At 43.1% G+C, this 22108-nt stretch overlaps 1 protein-coding gene across 1 annotated transcript in view; it reads right to left on the bottom strand.

The window, feature by feature from the left end:
• HOMER2 (homer scaffold protein 2) overlaps positions 1-21607 on the bottom strand; it is a 103212-nt gene extending 81605 nt beyond the window's left edge. Inside the window, exon 1 of the mRNA XM_090028713.1 lies at positions 21334-21607. Within this exon, the coding sequence (XP_089884839.1) occupies positions 21334-21413 (80 nt within the window). The 5' untranslated portion in view covers positions 21414-21607. The remainder of the gene's footprint in view (positions 1-21333) is intronic.
• Between the last annotated feature and the right edge of the window lie 501 nt (positions 21608-22108).

The raw sequence follows: 22108 nt of genomic DNA, 5'->3' as shown, positions 1-22108 counted from the left end.
GTCTGGACCACCCTGACTGTGAAGGAGTTTTTCCTCAAACTGAGCCTGAAGCAGCCTTCCAGGAGTTTGTATGCGCTGCTCCTGGTCTTCCCCAGGGAACAGCTGTTCACCAAGTTCTTGATGTACTCCCTTGATTTAGTGGGAAGCCACTACCAAGTCCCCTCTCAGCCTTCTCTTCTGTAGGCTGAAGAGGCCCAAGTCCCTCAGCCTCTCCTTGCAAGTCCCTGATCATATGGGTGGCTCTTCTCTGGGCCCTCTCAAACTTTTCCATGCCTTTGTTGAAGTGTGGCACCCAGAAATGGATGTAATACTCCAGCTGCGGTCTCACCAGTACGGAGTACAGTGGGAGCATCACTTCCCTAGTTTTGCATGAGATGCAACGGTTAATGCATGCCAGTGTGTTGTTTGCACTGCTGGCTCATGTTCATGCAATGGTCAATCACTACTCCTAGCTCCCTTTCAGCCGTGGTGCAAGTCAAATTGTTGCCACTGAGCCTGTAGGTATGTTTGGGATTGTTTGCCCCCAGATGGAGCACCTTATACTTCTGAGCACTGAACTTCATCTGGTTCAGGTCCGCCCAACTCTCCAGCCTGACCAGGTCTGCCTGTATCTGCAACCTATCTTCTGGCATGACCACAGTCCCCCATAACTTGGTGTCATCCACAAACTTGGCCAGAGAGCTTTTCACCCCCACATCCAAAACATTGATAAAGACGTTGTAAAGCATCAGTCCAAGCACGAACCCCTGAGGGACACCATTGGTCACTTTGCACCAGGATGACACAGATCCATTCATGAGAACTCTTTGGGCTTCCCACCTACTTAACCACTGAGCAGTTAAGTCCACAATCTTCCAATTTTTCCACAAAGCTATCATGGGATACATTATGTACTCAGGCCTTTTGGAAGCATCGGTGCATACTGTTAACCTTCTCTCCAGTGTCCAGCTGGCGAGACACCTGTTCGTAGAAGGAGATGAGACTGTAAGACAAGACCTATCTGCAATAAAGCCATGGTGGCTGTCATTCAGAATCTTACCCTCAATAAGCATATCACACACAGATTCTTTAATGAGCTTTTCCAGGATTTTCCCTGGGGTGGAGGTTAGGCTGACTGGCCTATAGTTGCCCGAGTCCTCCCTCTTCCCCTTCTTGAAGATGGGCACAACGTTGGCCCTCTTGCAATCCTTAGGGATCTCCCCTGTGTGCCACGATTTCTGAAAGAGTTTTGGCAGGGTTTTTGCAATGACCTCAGCGGTGATGTTTAAGATACTGCTTCTATCACCATATTTCACAGGTCCGAGCCGATTATTGCAAGGCAATAAAAAAGAAATAGAACCTAGTCTTTAATTTTAATCATCTCTGTGATACTAACAAGTCCAGACTACACTTTCCTTCCATAACTCTTTACATCAATAAGCTGACTCCAAATGCACCAAATAAAGACATCTTCTGTCAAAGTGTATTAGCATGTGAGGCAAGACCACGTTATTTCCATATACTCTCCATCTCCCAGGCTGCTCACACTGGGCTGGATTCTCTGCTACAGCCCAGACACATTTAAAGCAGCAGAGGGGCAATCGCATCACTTGAGGTTCTGACTCAGTCAGGCTGTACACCAATTCAAAGCAGCTGTAAACAACCCCGTGCCCGGGGAAGTTTTCATTTGACCAGAGTCCCCATCTTTCTGTTGTCGGAGCAACTCCAGGGAAGTAGAATAGGGGAGAAAGTCTGGCCCTGTGCCTCAGGGTTACCATAAGCCTCATTTATCAAGTAGCAAGAAACAGCTAATGTCTCCAATTAAAAACAACAACAACAAAACACCACTCCTTGATAGACAAACAGCAAGTAAATTTGTGCTAATTGGTGCTGTGAGGTGCCACATTTGTCCACCAGCAGTGCTAAAGTTATGATTCACAAGATAAAGCCAGAGATTTCAAATAGGAATCCATAGTGTTAAAACCATTCTAACCTGTTGCAGTCTTTCTGGGTTTTTTGCAACAGAAGAATCACTCTTATTTTTCTATAGTCAAAACATGGGAAAACTAGGAGCTGGCATTTTCTGAGGGGTGTACCTTGAGTCTCTCAAAGGATACCTCAAGTTTATTGAGGGGTACCTCAAGTCTAAAAGGCTGAGAACCATTGAACTAGAGCCATTTATGCTCATCATTACTACCACCTCTGACATTAGCACAGCAGAAAACTTGTAATGTAATGAGGTTAGGCACAGGTCTTGATGGAACAGAATAATATGCCTTGCCATCACAAACACAAGGAACATCTTTCTGCAGGTTAGTTAAGTTACGCTCATGAATTTTCAGTGCTGTGCCAACTGCTGTGCTGCTAAAGACTGGGGTATTTGTAGGTTGCATGTGCTGGTTGGCATTTATCCATTAAAAGCCAGAACAATTAAATTAAACTTCATGAAAAAGCTCCAAATTACTAAAATATATGAAGCTTGAAAAAACTAAGATGTGCATCTCTCTCATCTGCAAGAGACACAGAGAGAAACTACTGACATCCCCCAAGGCACCATGTTTGTCTGCAATATTTTTGTTCCTTCACATATTAAAAGTTATAATGAAAAAGATGTTACCTTTGCATAAGAAAATCTGAAATCTTGGAGTTTAATCAGTAACACAATCAAAGAATTGCTATGGCAAAATAATTTAATTAAATGCTCAGTGATTTCAAGTGCCATAAAACTGGAGAGCTCCTGGGGAAAAAAAAATTTATGCATTAATCTACACGTGAAGTTATTGATATGCTCTCCTATACCCTCTTCAGATGCTTACCCTCAAGCCTCATCTTCCACTTCCATAAAAATAAGTCACAAGTTCACAGTTTAAAGAACTAACTGTATAGCTGTTCTTGAAGTATTGTGTAAAACACCAAAAAAAGACTTCCACCCACTCTAAATATAAAAATAATAATAATATGGAATTCCTCTTCTGGGAGATCCATAACTAACTGTAATCAGCTCGGAGAGAATATTCTTAGCATGTGCATGATGCATGAATCAACACCTGAAATATTGCCAACACACATGAAAGGTCCTGAATAAACATTCAGATTTCTGAAAGGCTAATTGAGTTGGCAGAAGAGAAAGAAAGGTATAACAGATGGTTCAAATACAACGATGCATACTTCAAGAAAAAAAAAATTGAGTCCAGTTATAATACAAAGTTATTTAAGAATAAGAAACTAATCTGTGAGAGAGATTAAGCAAACTGATGCCCACGCTGGGTTTTCAATGCATGTCAGGACTTGCCCATGTGGAGAGCAAAAGCAGGCTATTTGCATTTAAACAGAATTGCAGCTAACTACATGGCAAAATTCACTGAAAAATGTGTATGCAAGACTATGTCAAAGATAGCAAGGAGAAAGTAAGACCCATCATCCACCACAAATGCAATCAGGTCAGTTCATAAAAGTTCCTAGAACCAGTTACTAAATCCCTGGTTGAATTGTGTCTGCAAAACAGATTTTTTTCAGGGCTCCGCTCCTGTGTCAAACATATTGGGACATCCACACCTTTCATGCTGCCAAACAATGTCTGCATTAATGCCTTCTAGGAAAATCTGGGCAGCTATTCCATAGTGCCTCAACAGAATAGAAAGGGTACCTTGGGAAGTGACAGAAGAAAGCAGCCACACGTGGAGCAAAGGCATACTGGATGTCCAGCCACATAGGAAGCTAGTAGACAAGAAGACCACAGACATAATAAGGGACTCTTTTCCATGCTATGAAAAGCAGCCCACAATAACATTTTATTCCATTTCCAGGATGGCAGTCACATCTCAGCCCAGACCACGTGCAACAGTATTAGCCTCATGGTTAGTAACTGGATATTAACCATGTCCCATATTGTGCCTGGACACAGACTATGTTTCAATCAACAGCACTGGGAACTTGGCTAAACTTACACTGTAGATAAAAGTCTGATTCTACCATGGGATTTCATAACAAAACATAATTACACTGTGATCCCACTGTATGAATGTAACCTAGATAGAGAGCTAGCTCCAGAAATGAGAGTGGTAAGCTGTGTGTTGCCACAGCTTTACAGTAGGCAAGCCTTCCAAATGTTTGCCCATGATCTCAGCCAGCTTTTGCACTCCATGATGAATCCTGTGCTATCCTCTCATGAGTAGTGGAGTTGGCAAGTTGAAAGCTAACTGAGGTATGCCTACAATCACAGCTTTGCATTTGGGCATGGACATAACCATTCTAAATCAGAAATCCTACAGAGAAAGTCCTAGAACACTCCTAAATGCAGCTTGAGCAAATATTATTCCACAATCAGCACAAAGTAAGGTTTCTATTTTCTGAGACTGAAGAATAAAATTAAGTTGTGAAATGTACAGTAGTATCTTTAGAAACACTCACATAGCAGTTCTTTAAAAAACAGTCATTATACCGAGTTAATTTAGTGACAGCCAATAAGAATAATGAACGATAGGTGTACTTTCTTTTTCCTGCCACAAGTTACAAAAAGAGAAATGAAGTTTCAACCAATTAGAAATCAGCTTCATTCATCAGTGATAAACTTTAAAAATGTAATACTATCTGTTACCATCAGATCTGCATCACAGACCTCTGAAGCATAGATTTATGAGCATAAAGCACTGCCAACAATCTCTGCTTGGAACTGAGGATGCTCTGGCATTCTCCTGACCTTCAGAAAGAGCAGATCTCCGGATCTGCAAAACTAATGTCAGCATAGTCCCAGAAAGAGGTATGGCATAAATGAAAGTCAGTAAAACAAACAAAATACATTACTAATTTTTATTATACTAATTAATAGTACCTGGATGAAATTCAAAGCACAAGCTAGTATTAAAAACCTGAAATACCCAAGAGTTAAAAATGACTAGTAAATATGGGTTCCTAACTGAAGACATTCTAAAGGAGCCTGGTTTTCAATACTTTCTGACAATCTGGTCCTTTATGGTAGAGGTTCCCAACCACTGGGCCTGGCTGAAGGGCTGGCTGCAGGATTGTGCCATGAGTGCCCCGCTCAGACCCCTGTCCGTCTGTCCAGGGAAGCAGTTTCCACCACCGGCAGTCGCGTGCAGAGTTAAAGCCTGACAGTGGGGCAGCCCTGGAAGGGAGGCAGCCAGCTCTGTGCTCCCGGTCCTGCTCTCATGCTGGTCCACAGTATCAAAAAAGTTTGGGAAACACTGATTTATGGTACCAACCTGGACACCCAAAAATCACTGCCTACTTTTTAAAATCTTGGCACTAAATCACAAAATACTTTGGTAAAAAAAAATAAAAAACAAAACAAAAAATAAAATAAAATCAGGGGCTCTATCTATTCATTATTTAAAACTTAAACAAGGCACCTTGAAGAAATAAAGCATATTTTGCTCTGTGTGTGAGATTAGAGCAGCTCCTGGACAGCCCCTCTAATTAAAACACTGCAGCATCACATGTATTCAGAGTCCCATGTTTCAAAAGGGCCAAGGGGATGTTTTAACAAAGCTCAATGGTGAGGCACAGTGGAAGAAGGTTCTAATTAGTTAGACATGCAGGGTGCCTATACATGTGCTCCAACACTCCAGCAGACTCTATTAATGGAATCTGCTCTGATGCATTTTAATTAGAACGCATTGGAGCACATGTACAGACACCCTGTATGTCTAGCTCTAGCTATACCACATGGTTAGCATGTAGGTTTTTAAATCTGATTCCCACACTAACAGGAGAGCATCTAGCATTAATATCTTTATTCTGTTTTGTACTGTAACTGCATGGCTGTAAAATAAGCTGAAACTGAAGTTGGACTTTGTTTGATAAAATTAAGGTCTCTGCAATTTAAAAATCCAATTGGTGAGGTACACAGATTGCTAGTTGTCAACATATCTTCAAGTGCCCTTATCTGTATATACATTTTTCTTCTGTCTACACCATGAAGAATTTTTTTTCTGGTTCATTTATACGTTGATTCTAATAAGCCCAGACAGGTAGACCTATAAAACTTCTGATTCTTTCAGCAACCAGTGTTACTAGGACTGTGAAGACCGTCACTTATGGATTGATAAATTGACTATACAGGCTAATTGTATTTAAGTGGCTTTGGACAGATGGCAAATCTTACAGCCATATGGTAATTATTTCCACTGTGTTGAAAGTATATTAACACTTACCAAAAATGTTTAAGTGAGATGGTCTAAAATAATTTTTCCATGAAACCCAGAATAAATGAAAAACTAAAGAGCTCAGATAAGCAAGCTTTCGGCACTCCAGAGCGGGCTATTTTTCCCAGGATTTCAGTTTAGTGCAGACTCAGGGGCCTTGGGGTAACATATCATTATTGATCCAACTGGCTGTATGCAGTGACTCCACAGCTTGAGTACAATAGTGTTGTAGCCAGAGGATAATGCGGGCTCATTTTCAGCTCTTTTGCATTACCCTTGATTTAGCTGCCACATTTACTACTTGATATTTACGCTGTCTTCTGATTCAGTGGCATAACAAGCAAGGTTTGCACCCTAGGCAAACCCTGCAGGAGAGCTGGGGGTGGGAGGGTAGGGAGGAGGGCACAGGAGTTTTATCCAGTCCCAGTTTTATCCAGCTATTTCTACTGCCATTGCATGCTCTGCCTATGCCCTGACGCTTGCTCTTAAAGCAGCAGTGTGTAGTACCTGTACATTGGCTGCTGCAGGAACAACACTGTGGGGCTGCTCTTGCTGCCAGGGCATGGACTCCATGGGGGTGGAGGATGATTTTGGCTGCCCTAAGTCAGTGCCAGGCCCCTCGCCCATCCCTACTTATGCTACTGCTCTAATTATTCTAGAGCTGCCAATATTGCAGTATGTTTATTTTCTCTTCCAGGGAAGAATTTAAGAAATAAAGTATTTGGATCCTGAATCAGCTTTAAGTCAACCATATTATCTCAGTTATATTCTAGTTTTTGAACGTGAAAAGAACCAGATCTTCAACCAAAGGGTGCCAGAAAGCTGGCTTTATCAGGGCTGCTGGGGACTCTTCTTGCGTAGGAAATTCTCTGGATGACAGGTAACTGGCTCCACAGGATCTGCTCCTGTCTCAACCATCTGGTACATGAACAAGATGATCAGTGATGGGCCTGTACCATGAAAAGGCCTGTAGTGGGCTGTTACTGCAACAACAGAGATTAAATCAATCTGTGGAGGGCAAAGAGACTGGTGACTTTGGATTCAGGGTGCCAAAAAGATGAAAAAAACCCCAATCTATGTCTAGCCCTGTTCTCAGGTACTGTTCAGGTTCATATCGGAATCACAGCCACAGGTCCTCTAAACAGTGGTCTATTGATTGTGTTCTTAACACCTATAGAAGTTCTTCAGGATTAGGATTGTAGTTTATCATAGCTACCCAATACCAACAAGTCATTACATGGATATTATGTCAAGGTGATACCCACCCTAAGGCAATATTCAGCATTAGCCCATATCCATTATTTTATGTTTTCATCATTGGGCTTCTATGGTCCAGAAAGTAAATGCAACCTTTAAAAGACAACAGAAAAAAAATACACAAGCAAGGCCCAATTCCCTTCTTAGTAATACCTGTTTTACAGTGCTGTAACATAACAGTCAAAGTTACCTCTTACACCAGTATGATTGGGAACAGCCTGGCCTCTAGTGAAGCACTTCAGTGCCAACACTGTACAGCCAGATGGTACAATCCAAGTGAATTATCATTTAACCCTTTAGAGAAAATGTAAAATGCTTCATTCCTTTGAAACAGACTTGGAAAGAACAGCCCTGCAGACTTAAAGTAGTCTGGTTGGGCAGTGCCAATTGTACATGAGACTCCTTGCCACTTAATCAACAAACATAGGGAAAGGCAAAATTTATGTACCAGTTTCTGCTTCTTCCCATGAATAACTTCGTGTCAGCTAAAATCTACTCCTCATAGTCATTAGGACTGAATGCAGAGATCAACTACACAGTAAATGAAGATAAAGTACCAGCTGGTGAGAAATTCTTACTATATTTGTGGCGCAAAAATGTAAACTTGCTACAACTATAAATTAAAAGAAAGAGAGAAGTGTAGAAAAGAACGATCCCGTGACTTGCAGCGTTCTGCCATTAGTCACTGGTCACTTTCTTCAGAGCTCTGGAGAGACGGCAAATTACAGCTTCAATGGCCTCCCGCTAGACAGACAGAGGTGTAATGCAGCAGCCCGGCTCCCTGGGCAGCGGCAACTTCTGGCTGCCAGTGCCACTGGTGCAATTGTGCAGCTGTGGTGGCAGCTGTTATTTTTTTGTGTACCCCTCCAAGTTGGCAACTGGGGCTGCTAGCCCCAGGCATCCTGCCTTAATTACACTATGGTTGGATTGATACAGCATAGGCTAGAGCCTATTTCCATAAGCTACTTTAATATGGTTCTGCCAAGTCCTAGAAATGCAAGTCACCTCCACAAGCATGAAGATTGCTCAGCCTGTGTTTGGCTCTCTGTTGGAAGAGCCAGCAAGAACACCCTTGCACCCAAGAGCATTTTGTTAGGCACATATCCATTAGGAAATCATTTTTATATGCCTCTTCACAACTGTTACATGGTGGCAACTGTCAGTCCCTATCAGCCTGGTCCACTTCAAAAGGCTCCATCTCTTATGCTGTTCCCCTGAACCAACCAAGTATGAATTCGTTAACACATTTGTGAGGGCCACCGGAACATTTTAGAAGATTATGAAGATGGTGTTTTACATGGAATTAAGACAAATTCAACATTTTTAAAAACAGTTCCTTATGGGTCTCTTCCTTGGAGCTGCCCCCACTTTTTTGGATCAGCTTGGATTTCAGATCTATTTGAGGCTCCTCAAGCTTCAAGTTCTCTTCATATCAAATGTCTTGCACGTAATACATACAGCCAGATTCTCATCTCAATTACTGTGGATCAATACTGATTTAATTTCCATTAAAAGCCAACGGAATTATATTGCTATAAACCGTGTGTCAAGTGAGAAGAGAATCAGGTGCCCTGGTGCTATCAACAAAATGATCACATCCAGAGCGGGTCACTTCGATAGTTTTGTAGTTAACATCTAAGATCAATATTATCAATACTACAGAATGCTATCTGATAATGATTTAAACACCTACTGCATTAGACACATGGTATTTAGTAATTTGGGGAAAAAAGCCCATAGTTTTCTGTGTCTTGTGTTTAACAATAGCATGAAAAATCTTTGCAATACCAGATTGTGCTTAGCAAAACTCCAATACAATCCTCCTCCTGTTTTTCTGAGGACTGAGCATACATGATGACTGTACTGAATCCTCCTTCCTCCCACCACTGGAGGCAATAAAAAAAATATTTTTGCCATGTTTGTGCAGCGTGTTTATTCACACTGACCAGGTGAATAATGGTAGAGCACTGATCATCACTGAAGATCATCTCTTCACACTCACCAGATTTTTTCAGATACCAATGAATGGCATCTGGAAAGAGTATTTTGTAACCTCTATCAAAAAGACTTCAGTGAGAAAAAGGTAGGTGCTGTTTAATGAACAGAAAGATATCTATCCTTATTATACTACATCTGCAACATTTGTATTCATATAGAAATTTGAAATTTATTTTAAAAGGAAACCCTTTCCCCTTTAAAAAGGAATACATTTTTATCCAAAAAAGTACATCTTTGCAGAGATATTTCAGATGAAGCAAACAGACCCTGATCTCTTTCTCCCAATTCAGCTCATAACATAAGCAAGTAATAAGTGCCACTAATGCACATTTTCTCTACACAAACAGAGTCAAAATCATGCAATGGCATACAATAAAATATTTTATTACATCTTAGTCAACTGTATGAGGGGGGATTGAAATCAATTGGTACAATTTGATCTTTATTCTGAAAAGTTATGAGACTTAAAAAATTTCCAAAAGTGCAGACAAATTAAGACCATGAATCACAAATATAGCAAAATGCAAAGAAAACAACACCCAGAAAAAAGACACTTGCCTACTGAGTTTCCATGGCAATTCCAAGCTGAATTAAAAATGGATTATCTGAAGAATCCATAGAATGTAGGTCTTCAGAGGGATCCCATATAAATATCTGCTAAGCTTCTGGCCATTTCCCACCAAAAAGCCCACACCCCAGTTGCTACCACGTACAAAGAAACATGCTCTGGTTTGGATAAAAAGAAAGATTACACACACGTGGTCTGCTTACACACAATCAAATGATCTGGGCGAATCTCCTGGTAGAACAAACTTACCCAAAGACGCCTGAACAGACACTGGAAGGCTGAGCCCTTGAAGAGCAGAAAGCTTGCAGTGCTGATGTTGCACAGGCAGGGGACATCTCAGTCTGCACTGCTGCCATTCTGTCTCTGGGCATAGGGCAGTAGCGACTGGCCGATCCAGACTGCTCAGAGTGAGCCTGGTTCCGCCTGCAGCATAATTTGGGATTGTGAAGGGGGTGGGAGTAGCAGAGTCCAATGAGTGACATAGTATCCTGAGAAAGAGGAGGGAATACGCACGAAGTGCCCCGGGATGCTGAAGGACTGTGCTGTGGCTTCTTTCAGAAAAGAACATGTACAGACATTCACTCTAGCAGGGAAACCTCTCCTGAGAGTGACTAACTTTGGCTGTTCCCAAGTTATTCTTTTCCTGGACTGAACATTTTTGCTGTAGGAGAAAAAACCTAAGTATCTGTACACTTGTCTTTTCTCCTGGGAGAGCAGCAGCTCTCCCAGGATAAACTAAACATCCATAAATGGACTTCATCTTCATTAGTTTATGAAACATACTACAACCATACTTACTCAGTAACCCTCTCAGTAGCCAATATTCCCACTGAAGAATAGGGATGAGAATTATGAATGTTGTGGGGGAGAGGCATTAGGATAGGATGACCCCAGAAATTAATTTAGGGTTTTATGTAACAGAAAAGTATGCAACCACTGCTGGGCATTGCCATAGATGAAGCCAAGTTGGAGCAGGCAACCACTTTAGATCATATTAAAATGGTTTGTTTTCATCAAGTGTCTTGGGGAACAATCAATCAGTCTGGAACTTCACATGTTTAAAATTCATTTTAGGCTGTTCAGCATTCAAATTCATGAAGCCCAATCACTGTATAAAGGAATGGCATGCAACACTTTTGAATAGAGAGGTGCCATAACATTTTGATTTATTTTGTGGAGTTGAGCGGTATTTTGTTTGCAGGTAAATACTTGACAGGTCATTCAGCTGAGCAGAATGACCTCTTGCCACTGCGGTCTTGTGTCATGGTGTCATTTATACCAATTTATTACTTATTTGAAAGTGATGCAAAGCACTGCAATATAAACATTCACAATACATTTAAAATTTACATGAAAAGGCCACACACAGTTGCTGTACTTCCTACAGAAAGAGAGATTCCAATTCAAAATGTATTAGAAGGAGATCTACCTGGGAATGCAAAATAGAGTCAATATTTCAGTTCTGCTATTTACTCAAGTCCTAATCTGAAATTTAAATGAAAACAACTAGCAATTTTCACCTGGAAAAAAGTTCAATTTTTCCCTGTCTAAAGTAATGGAGAAAAGTTCTTGCAACTAAATCTAAACAAAGTCAGGCAGAATAACTGCATTAAAGGGTAACACTCCCAAGCAGGACAGCTCAGCAAAGGAAGTGGCTAGTAGCCGCAATAGCATGGAAGAAGAGCTGCCAGATCTGAACAGGTTTATTTACTGTAAACTTTTGAAAGAAATTCAACAGAACCGTGAACTAGCTGATAATAAAACCTCTTTCAATAGCAAAAAATTTAGTTTCCGGAAGATCCGGTGTAAGTTTCCAACTGAGTAAGTCTGAGGATCTGAAAAACAGATGCTCAGGATTAGCTTGAGTTTGGGGATTGTCCCTGAGGAATCCAATAGAAAGATGGGCAAACATGAAACTGGTTAGTACTAAAGACAGGCCAGAACAATTCATTCATGAGCACATGGGGCTTTTAGGTGTAAACCTGGCCATAACTCTGAGCTATTGCTATGACATGTCTAAGATTTACAAGTAAGAAATTAGTCCTTCAAGATGCAGAATAAATTCTAGGACACTCACCCACATTCAAACTGTACCACACAGAAAACAAGTGAAACGGCCACAGAGAAATCATAAGAAAGCTTGGATAGGAGAGTGGCATCCTCCCATCTCAATCTCAGTCTATGAAGGGCAAATAAGGTGCTTTAAAAACCTCGAAAATAGTTGCAGCCTCCCCATCCCAAAATAGCTTTTCTAAAACAGTGTCAGTTCCTGGAGCATTCGAGGAATACAAAAATCTATCACCTGCTTTACTGTCATTTCATTTATTTGGACTAAACTAAGGTTTTGGAACAGATCCAGTTTCTGGTCAAGCCCGCATTTATTTTGACTTGAAAAAGAAAGCATCAATTTAAACAACTTTTTTATTTTGTATTTTCCAAAATTATTTGAAAATTCCTATAAGTAGTTTTTTGTTGACCTTTAACTGCAACTCCCAAAAGCATCTATAGAGACAAATTAGAGAAAGTGACAAGTAACTGTCAGATGTATGAAATAAGAAAACTGGAAACAAATAGAGAAAAGCTTTGCTAGCTTCTCTCCATTCAAGTGATCTGAAGTGTTTTTATAACTACAGGTAGTACAACCTTTTCTGGGTAATAAGATTTTGATGGTTTCTCCTTCAGCTGGAGTCAGCAGCACTCTCACTGCTGGCGATACAGGGGAAACTTATCAGCGGAACATACTGAACTTGAACACGCTGTAACAGCGTAGGGCGCCGTCGCTCGATTAGGTGCTGCATCTGTTTTAACCAATTCAATTCCCTTTGCCTTCCAGGGAAGGAAAATACTGTTTCTTTGGATACAGGAGGGGAAAGATTACAGGGCATAGGTAACAGCACCCATGAACACACTTCACACTGCCTCTGGGCACCACATTCCTCTCAGTCCAAAAACATACCAAATGCTTCCCTTCCTGTTTCCGTAGCTCTCAGATGGGCTGGTGAGAGAAGTCTCAGCTTTTCCACACCAGTAAGAAGTTCTTAAGGGAGCAGCGTGCTTTCGAAATAAGAGTGCATCATCTGGAAACTGCACTGGGTTATGGTACGTGGCTCTAGAATAGACCTCCCCATGAAGGGCAGGCTACCAGTAGGGGAGATGCAAGCTATCCCTTCTGGAGGACCAGGGGTTATGTCAGATGATGACATATGGTTAGTAGAGTGGGAAGAAGCAGAAAGGAGCAATACTGGAAGTATAAAATGTGTGCTCTCTGGGGCAACAGTACTGCACAGTTTGACACTGCCTAGGACAACGGGATACAGAGTGATCTTATCCCTAGTTACCACCACTGAAATGCATAATAAAGAAATACAAGTTTTATCTCCCATTTTCAGCTGTATATATTTTACAAATTAATTCTGAAGCCCCAATCAAGCTGCTGGCTCCTGCTGGTTTTTCTTCTCAGGTAAAGCCTACAGAATTTGACTCAAAAATATTTTCCCCCCCCTTTTCAAATGCTTTCAGTGATATTTTTCAATATCACAAAACAAATTATACAATCGTATTTCAAACACCTTGGAGATCCAAATTTCCAGTATGAGAGAGAAGCACACATTCAGGGGGAGAAGCATAACTACAGAAGCATGGATCAGAAAAAGATGGGTGTGGATCAGTAGTGATAACAAATTGCTCCAGTTGTCTGTGGTTAGATAATAGAATGACTTCCCAAAGGCAAAAGATTCAATTTTACTGAACTCAAGGAGTCAATGTCGGGGGAAAAAACCCTATATATCCTACTTCCATGGAGAGAAAAAGGCCCAGAACACTAAATACTTCTAGCCATTACCATGCTACCTGTCCTCTATCTGAAAATGAAGCAATCAATAACAAGTGTGGGGGAAAAAAAAAGAGAAAAGAAACTCACCACCTCCAAACAAACAAAAAATGTAGTGGTTTCCTTTAAGACTATAAACTAGTTCTAAAGCTTATTATACCTATTATTATATTTTTTAAAAAGCAAATTGTTCCATTGATTGTTGACTTTCGATTTCACTTGTATCTCTGCTTCAACACTTTGCACAAAAAATGCCCGTTCAGTAAGATTTACTTTTAAAAAATGTATTTCCTTAACATCGGGGACATAACTTTCCAACAGTCCTCATACAGACATCCACAACAGAACTGGAAGCAGCCTATGAAGATAGGCTGTACTTGATTGGATCTGTAGCAATACAGAAAAATGCATCTAGAGAACTGCTGCATTCACTTAAGAATCTGTTCCAAAGAGGCTTTTTCTTGCCTTAATTCATCAATTCTAAAAATCTGGCCTGGTCAGAATGAAGTTGCAGTGGTCCTGCTATCGCTCTTTCATTACTTGTATTGTACTAAGTAACACCCAATAGTCCCAATTAGGGCCCCTTGTGGTAGGCTCTGTGTAGACATGAAAGGTCGAATTTTCAAGGGGAAAGTCTCACTGAGTTTCAATGAGGTTTGAACTTCTAAGTCCCTTCAGGCTCTTTTGAAAATTCCAGACAAAATACAAATTTTAAAAAGCCTGTCCCTCAGCCCAAGTGCCTATGATCTTGTTTACAAGCATCAACAAATGAAGGAAAAAAAACCATCAGACCAGAGGGTGGGGACTGTGGGGGCAGGGAGGGTGAGTTAAGCATAAAAAGAACCTTTTTCCCCCCACAGCAAACAGTCACTAATTTTGCTTGCATCTTTACTACCAGACCCCACTTCACACCGTGTTAAATCCACTGTCTCTTCTCCATGATGTAGCAGCAATGCAACTGTTTTTCAGCTAAAGCTCCCAGCTTTAAGCAAGAAGGAATAAAGTTACCATCAAACCTGCAAATCCTACACACCTACACAGCAGAGCCTGGTGCTCTCGCATGAGTCATTCAGCAGACCAGCATTAGTGATGTCACCCAGAAATCATTTTTTAAACTACCAAAATATTGAAGTGTTTATTAAAGTCTCTCATTTAAATCGCGACCAGAGTGGGAAAACCACCTTTACAAAGATTCTGCATGACGCAATGAGGACCAGAACGGCTCAGTTTCAACCTCACTGTTGAGGTAAAGCAACAGGCAACAAGTGTCACATGTGCTAAATGTAGGACATTCCAGCCAGCTGCACTGGAGAGACTTCCTCCCACCTACAGTAGGTAGAACAGCTAGCACATGTCAGAAAAGACCAACTGCATCATCCAGTCTGATCTACATTTTGCATGAGTATTTATTACACATAATCCCTACTGATGCTTTATCTAACCTGTTCCAAACAGCATGCCATTATAATGCTTTAATAACTTCTCTTGATACACTAAAGGCCTATTGCACTGCCCACCTGCTCTAGGTTTTACACACATGTTCTTAATGCTCAAGTTTATATGTTTCCTATTCTATTTTGAAGACAATGCCCCCTTGTTCTGCCATATTCTGAGATTTAATAACAGGATTGCCAGCTATTTACAATTTACTGCTGAATTATTGGAGAAATACAGTTGAAGTATGTTCCCCTAAGCACATTTACATCCTAACAAGCCAATTCCAAAATACAATTTAAATAAGTCATACACTGTATTTGCATAAAGGGCACCAATATGTACAAATGTGACTAAGAGCACTCACTGTTGAAAACAGACAGAGATTTGACCATGCACCAGCCTTCAGAGCTGAAGAACTTCCCACACAATATGCATCCTATAAAAAAACAGCAGCTGTTTCAAAATACCTATGAGCTCATAAATATAAGTTTATGGCCGAGGCTATTTATTCAAACTATTGCAATAATATATCTGTAAAGCTCAATGATAAAGAAAATCCATGAACAAAAACTGACTAATACCATCTTATCCTCGTTTCTTTCCAAAGTCTATTCTGTTCTCTTGCTCACAAAGAGTATATCTTTCTCTAACAATTAAAGTGCCTTTGTCAAAGCTTGGGCCAATTTAAAATTGTTTTAGCCTGAAAGGAGTCCTTTACATATCTTTAATATATTAAACGGCCAGTTGTCTTCAACATTCAATTGCTGTTTCATTATCTGGGGACCCCTGCAACCCCATCATTTCAAGCTAGACTCTGCTAGAGGATGGGTTTGGGGGAATATAAATAAAATAGCCTTCCAAAGTTGGAATGAGTGGCTTTTGAGTGTCAATCAAATTAACAGTGCTAATTAGCTCAGTAGCTACAAGAAATCCAGCTTAATTATAAAAGGGGAGATCATAGCTATTTCTCTTTTTTTTGCCCTTGTTTATGGAAGCACAAGTACTTTCTGAAATTTCCACCAGTATTACAATAGGAATTTTTGCTCAAATTCTCTACTGTAGACACTGTCAAGGGTATCTCTTTCTGTTCCCTAACCCTAGTCCTTGAATAGTTTCATCAGATATTTTTTTCTTACAAGCTGAAAAGCTACTGACTACTAGGCTGGGCTGGATTGGAACAATCTTTCCTCAGCCTCAATGTTGCAGCGTACCACATTTTCTCAGTCAAGGAAAATCAGGTGTAGTACTTTCAAGAGTTCATCAATGCTACTCCCCCTTCAGGTAGCTGGAGAGGAAGGGATGCAAATAATGTTCTTCCTCGTTGGCAGATCTAACTCCCAATGAAACATACAGCAACTTCACAGGACGAGGTCCAAAATGAACTTCCTCTGCAGTAACTGATTCTGTTGTACGCAGCTCATCTCATCACCTGGGTACTGAGCGCTCCATCCCCAGCCCATGTTGGGGGGGGTGGGAGGACGACTCGATTCCCCAGTCAGCACATGCCTTGCACAAACACCGTTTTCACTTAATTTGTCTTTTTCTGTTCTCCATTCCTTTCACCTTACATTTGTTTCCTCCTCCCAACCCCAGTGGCTAAAGAAGAAAAGCATTCATTAAGCATCCTGATTTTTAAAGAGCATATTGCTAACAGCAGGGGAAAAAAAGTGTAAAAAATAATTTCACAGTGTTCTTAAATGTCATCACAGAGTGAAAAGGAACAGGGGGCCCATAAGTATCCTCTTGCCTCAGCAATAACCACAGGAGAGGCAGAGAGGTCAAAACACCATGTGTCCTACTTGGAGAAAATAAATCATTAACCTCTAAGATAGGAGACACTTTGAGAAGCACCAACAGGACAAGAGGCACCATGTACCAGCCTTACAAATGCAGGGACTCACTCACGGGGAAGCAAAACTATCATGGCTGAAGAGGAGAAGCAATGAGGCTGGGGGAGTGTGGTTGACTCCACCATGGGGCCGCATTCCTGCCTCCTCTTTGCTCAGAGATGAAGAATAAGCCCGTTAATACGGTTTCAAGTAGCATTCATTTAGGCACCACATACAGTTGGGCCCAGATACTTTACAAGGTTAGGTCCCTTTCCACCCTGTGAAAATGACGGTTTGTGAACTAGCCAGGATGTATGTGTGTATTCATTAGCTGCAGCAAACAGCCGCAAAGATTGGCATTTCTCCAGTCAGCAGCTCAGGCCTGCTAATGAACTCCAACGGATCAGAGAAGCAGCACCCTTAGAAGTAAAGGCCACTGCCACAGGAAGCAGTGAAATGCCTTGTCTTTAATACAGCAACCCACTGCAAACTTAGCAGAATAGGAACCACCCAGATACAAGGGATCCAGGTTCTACTTTATCTTCTTTAGTATCCATGGACTTTGGGGGAGAGTGTGCTAGAGAACAGCTCATTCTGACCCAAGCCCAGCCTTGCCTCCTCATCAACAGCCCCCTGACCGCTGCTGATACAGACTTTCAGAGCAGCTTCTAGGTGAGGAATGGGAAAATGACAAACCTGTGTCCACTTCCACAACGCCCAAGTCCCCTTCATTTACTTTTATACCAAGTTACGCGCCATTTATGTAGATAGAGAGATTTCAGCTAGTTTCTTAGGTTCCTTGTATTAGTTTTCAGTTTTTGGATGGTTAATTATTTCATTGTGATAGAAATGCTTTATTAAAAACTGGAGGTGTGCCAATACATCAGCCTGATATCAAATCAGCACCAATATAAAGAAAATGTACTAGACTGGAAATCAGCCATATCAGGCCAATAGAAGACCCGTGCATGTGCAGGCAGCAAGGAACACAGTCCTGCAGCTTGGAGAGCTGCCTCCAGCTGGTAAATCTGGTGTGGTGGAAGGGGAGAGGGGAGGGAAAGGGCTGGGGAGTCAGATTGAGGCCCCTGCAGTGAGGAAAGGTGTGGGGCTGAGGCAAGCGCTGCCCATCTGGTGCAGGGTGGGCATGGCATGGACTCACAGCTCATCCCGGAAGGGAGGGGAATGGCTTGGCCGGGAGCCACTGGTCTGGCAACTCTCACCACTGCTCCAGCTGCTCATCTGGGAGGGCAGGGCGTCTGCCCCCAGATCTGCACAGGGCAGGCTGGGGCAAGGGCTGCGCCAAGCTCCCCCCCACACTGTCCCTTCCCTACCGGGAAGAGCTTAACCCAGCCTGCTGCATGCCAATCTGGGGGTATACACCCCCTACCCCCACCCTCCGCCCTCCCAGACAAGCAGCTAGAGCAAGGACGGGAGCTGCCAGACAAGCAGGTGAGCACCGGAGAAGCCACCAGACCAGCACATCCCAGCCGAGCTGCCCCTCCCCTCCCCATGCCCCCCAGAAGAGCCATGGCTCCATGCTGCGCCCACCCTGCCCCGCCTTGGCAGTTGTTGCCCTGGCCCCACACCCTTCCTCATCATGGGGGCCTTGATCTGCACCCCCAGCCCTTTCCCTTTCCACCACACCAGGCTTGCCAGCTGAGTATCGGAAATCAGATTGGTATCGGCCAATGCGCCTCCTTAACAATCGACTGCTGGTATCAGCTGAAAAAATCTCTATCGGTGCACCCCTATTAAAAACCATTTGAAACGTGATATTTTATTGCTAAAAGGCATTTATTTAATTCATTGAAATTCATCTAATATGAACAGCAGCAGCAAGGTACAAATCCTGAATGATAAGCAACATTTTATAACTCAGAAACAGAAAATTAAAAGGGAGTGCAAGTACACTAAAAAATTCAAAGGGTAACAAGAGGGTAAGATTACAGAAAGAAAAAAGCATGCAGCTAATACCTCTAAATCATTCTAATATCTAACACTTTGGCATCTTCACAATGGAAAGTTAGCTTTTTTGGTTAAATTGAGGTAAAAATGAAACATCTCATTTAATAGATTAGCAGATACAGCTCACAAAAAATCTGAGCAACAGATAACCTTTTCTTTGTTTTGCTAGCTCTTTGTAGCAATATGAAAAAGCATAAATAAATCAAAACCTTCAGATACAAGAAGTCTCAACAACTGGAAACCTGACATACTGTGTTTTGCCATATTATTTGCCATAATATTAAGATGATGACGGGTATCATCACAAATGTAGGACTATAGGAAGTTGTGATTTAGTACCAAGGGAAGATAATAATAATACCACTGTTCTCCAAACTATAGAAATACTACTATATTTCTTCACACTAAATATTTTAGGACCAGACCCAAAAGCAAAGGGGAGTCAGCAGGAATATTTGCATTGACTTCACTGCTCTTTGGAGTAAGTTCTCTTTTTTTATTGTTTAGGGGTCATTTTATATATTCCCATAACTACTAAACTATATAAAATATTTTTCAAATGTATAAATTGAAGTTTTAAAGCTCAAAATAATCTTGCTTTCTACTAGCTGAGCTGCATTACCACCAGCTTCTTTAACTCACTCACTTCACAAGAGCTGCATAACTAACTCTGCCCAGGCCAAGCAGCTATGTCAGTGTCCCTAGTACTGGAGTAGCACAGTGACAACTCTACACAGGGCACTTACCAGACTTACTAGTGACAGCATTTGAAACAGCTTCTCTGTGTAAGCCCTGAAAAGAATATGGCTCATCCACACACCTGGAACCCACCATAAGATGAAGTGGGTCCATGTACATTCACACAACCTGCTCTGTTATCCAAGCTAGCAAGAACTGTCATGACCTAAACAGTTAAAATGCTGTTCTTGCAATGCAGACAGGATTGTCCAATAATCTCAGATCCCAGTGTCCTGATAAATGCCATGACAGAAATTACACATGTATATTTGAAAGCCATAGATCTTAAAGTGGGTTAACTGTTAAATGTACACATTTTACAGATGGGGGAACCAAGGTAGACAGGTTAATAACAGATTTGGGAATAAGATTTAACTACTTTGATTCCTAAACCTATATTTACTCCACTAGCTGCTTTAGCATGACTTGTAACATAGCTCAACATAATTTTTTTGGAAAGGAAGCAGGAGGGGAAAGCAGGCAGAACGTGGTACGCAGTACTCATCAGCATTTATTCAGCTCATACCAGAACTTGCCTGGTAAAATCATCAGCTTCTTCATTACATATAAGCTTTCAATTCAAAACAAAATAGTGACTTGGCCTTCAAGTTATAAAAACAAGCTTTAGAACATGAACGTAACGCAACACGTAGTAACTACACAAGCCCCTGTTACGTTATAACTATATCCCAAAGGCACCGTGTAGCTGTTCAAACACTAGAAAAAGTTAGGCTTGGAGACTTGGTTCACTTCTCATATTTACTTACACTGGTGTGAGTCTCCAGGTCCTTCTTTCGAGTTGAGTGAAGTATTTTCTTGTAAGAACAGCTGAAGAACCAGGCACACCGGTGAAGGTACCCTGCACACATGCAGGCCTTCACAAAAAGGCAGCCTAGCTAAGCTAACAACGCACAGCTGCAAGAAGTACAGATAAACATCCCGTGGCAGGTGAGCGGGCTGGAAATCCTTCAGAACTTTTAAACAAACATTTTTTTCATGGACTGTGACTGTCCCATTCCCAGAGATCAGATTTTTTTTAATTTGTTTTTTTTTTTTTTTTGAGAGGGTGAAATAAATTATTTTGTACTTAGATTATTCTGACGTTATGGGCGGGAGTTCCAAAAAAATTGCTATTAATAGGAAAATAGTTCACGACATGCTGAAAGCCTTGCCTGACTTGCCCATCGCTCCCGGGAGAGAAAGAGGCAGTTCTCCGGGTGCACGTTTCTGTCCTAGGGCAGCTTTGCTCGGGCTCATACTCCCGATGCTTATTCTTAACAGTCTGACGAGCAAGATACCATTTTGTGCTGAAGCCAGAGCTCAGATGATAATCACGACACCCCCAAACCGAGGAGCCCAGGGAGCGGTTCCGGGACGACGTGCCGCGTCGAGCCGCCACAGCCGCCCGCTTCCCGCGCCTCCTGGCTTCTGCCCCGAACAACTTGTGCATCGGGCGCGGGCAGGACCCGGGCGCGGCGGGCCACGCACCTGCACTGCGCTCCCGGCGCCGCCTCCCGCTGCGGCCCGCGGCCCCCGCCCGCCCCGCGCTCCCGCCCGCCCCGCGCTCACCCCATGTCTCGGCACTGCTCCCCGGCGGCGCCCTCCGGCCGGTCCCCCGGCAGCGCGGGCCGGCTCCCAACTTCGCACATGGGTCCGGCCGCTCAGCCCCGGCGCATCGCAGGCTCCGGGCACCCGGCAGCGGGCGGCAGCTGCTCTCCGCCGCGGCTGAGGCGAGGCGAGGCGAGGCGAGGCGTCCTGCTGCTGCTGCTGCCGCCGCTTCTGCTTCTGCTTCTGCTGCTGCTCCTCCTCCTCCTCGCCGCCTGCCTCCCCCTTACATAACCTCCTCTCCCAGGCGGCGGGGCACGGGCCAGCCGGGCCGGGCCGCTCCCTCCCCTGCAGCCCGCGGCGGCGAGTCCCACCTGCTCCCCGCAGCCGCCTCCCACGCGCGGCCCCTGCCCATGCTGCCGGCGCCCCCCCGCGCGCCGCACGTGCTCCGCGCCCGCCGGGCTCCCCCGCGCCTCGGCGGCCCGCCCCCGGCTGCCTGGGCCGGGAGACCCGGGGCTCAGCCGAGCTGCGGCGCCCGCCTCGCGGCCGGCGGGGACTGCGCGGGTCGGCGCCCGGGCGGGCGCTGCGGCAGCTGCCGGGGGGAGGCGCTCCCTCGGCGCGCGCCGACCTGCCCCTGGGGCGGCCCCGCTCCGGGCCCGGGTGGGCTGGGAGAAAATGTCACGGGGAAGCGTGGCGCTTGCCGAGGTGACAAGTTCCCCTCGGTCTCCGCACACCTGGCTTTCGCAAGAGGCGATTTACTGCCCTCGCAGACTGGAGCCGTCTTGTGATTTGTCCGTAC

The sequence above is a fragment of the Crocodylus siamensis genome, chromosome 15, assembly GCF_052110815.1.
Source record: "Crocodylus siamensis isolate JL-2025a chromosome 15, ASM5211081v1, whole genome shotgun sequence".
NCBI lineage: Eukaryota > Metazoa > Chordata > Crocodylia > Crocodylidae > Crocodylus > Crocodylus siamensis.
The sequence above is the reverse complement of the archived record's forward strand: the minus strand, read 5'-3'. Positions and strand labels throughout refer to the sequence as shown.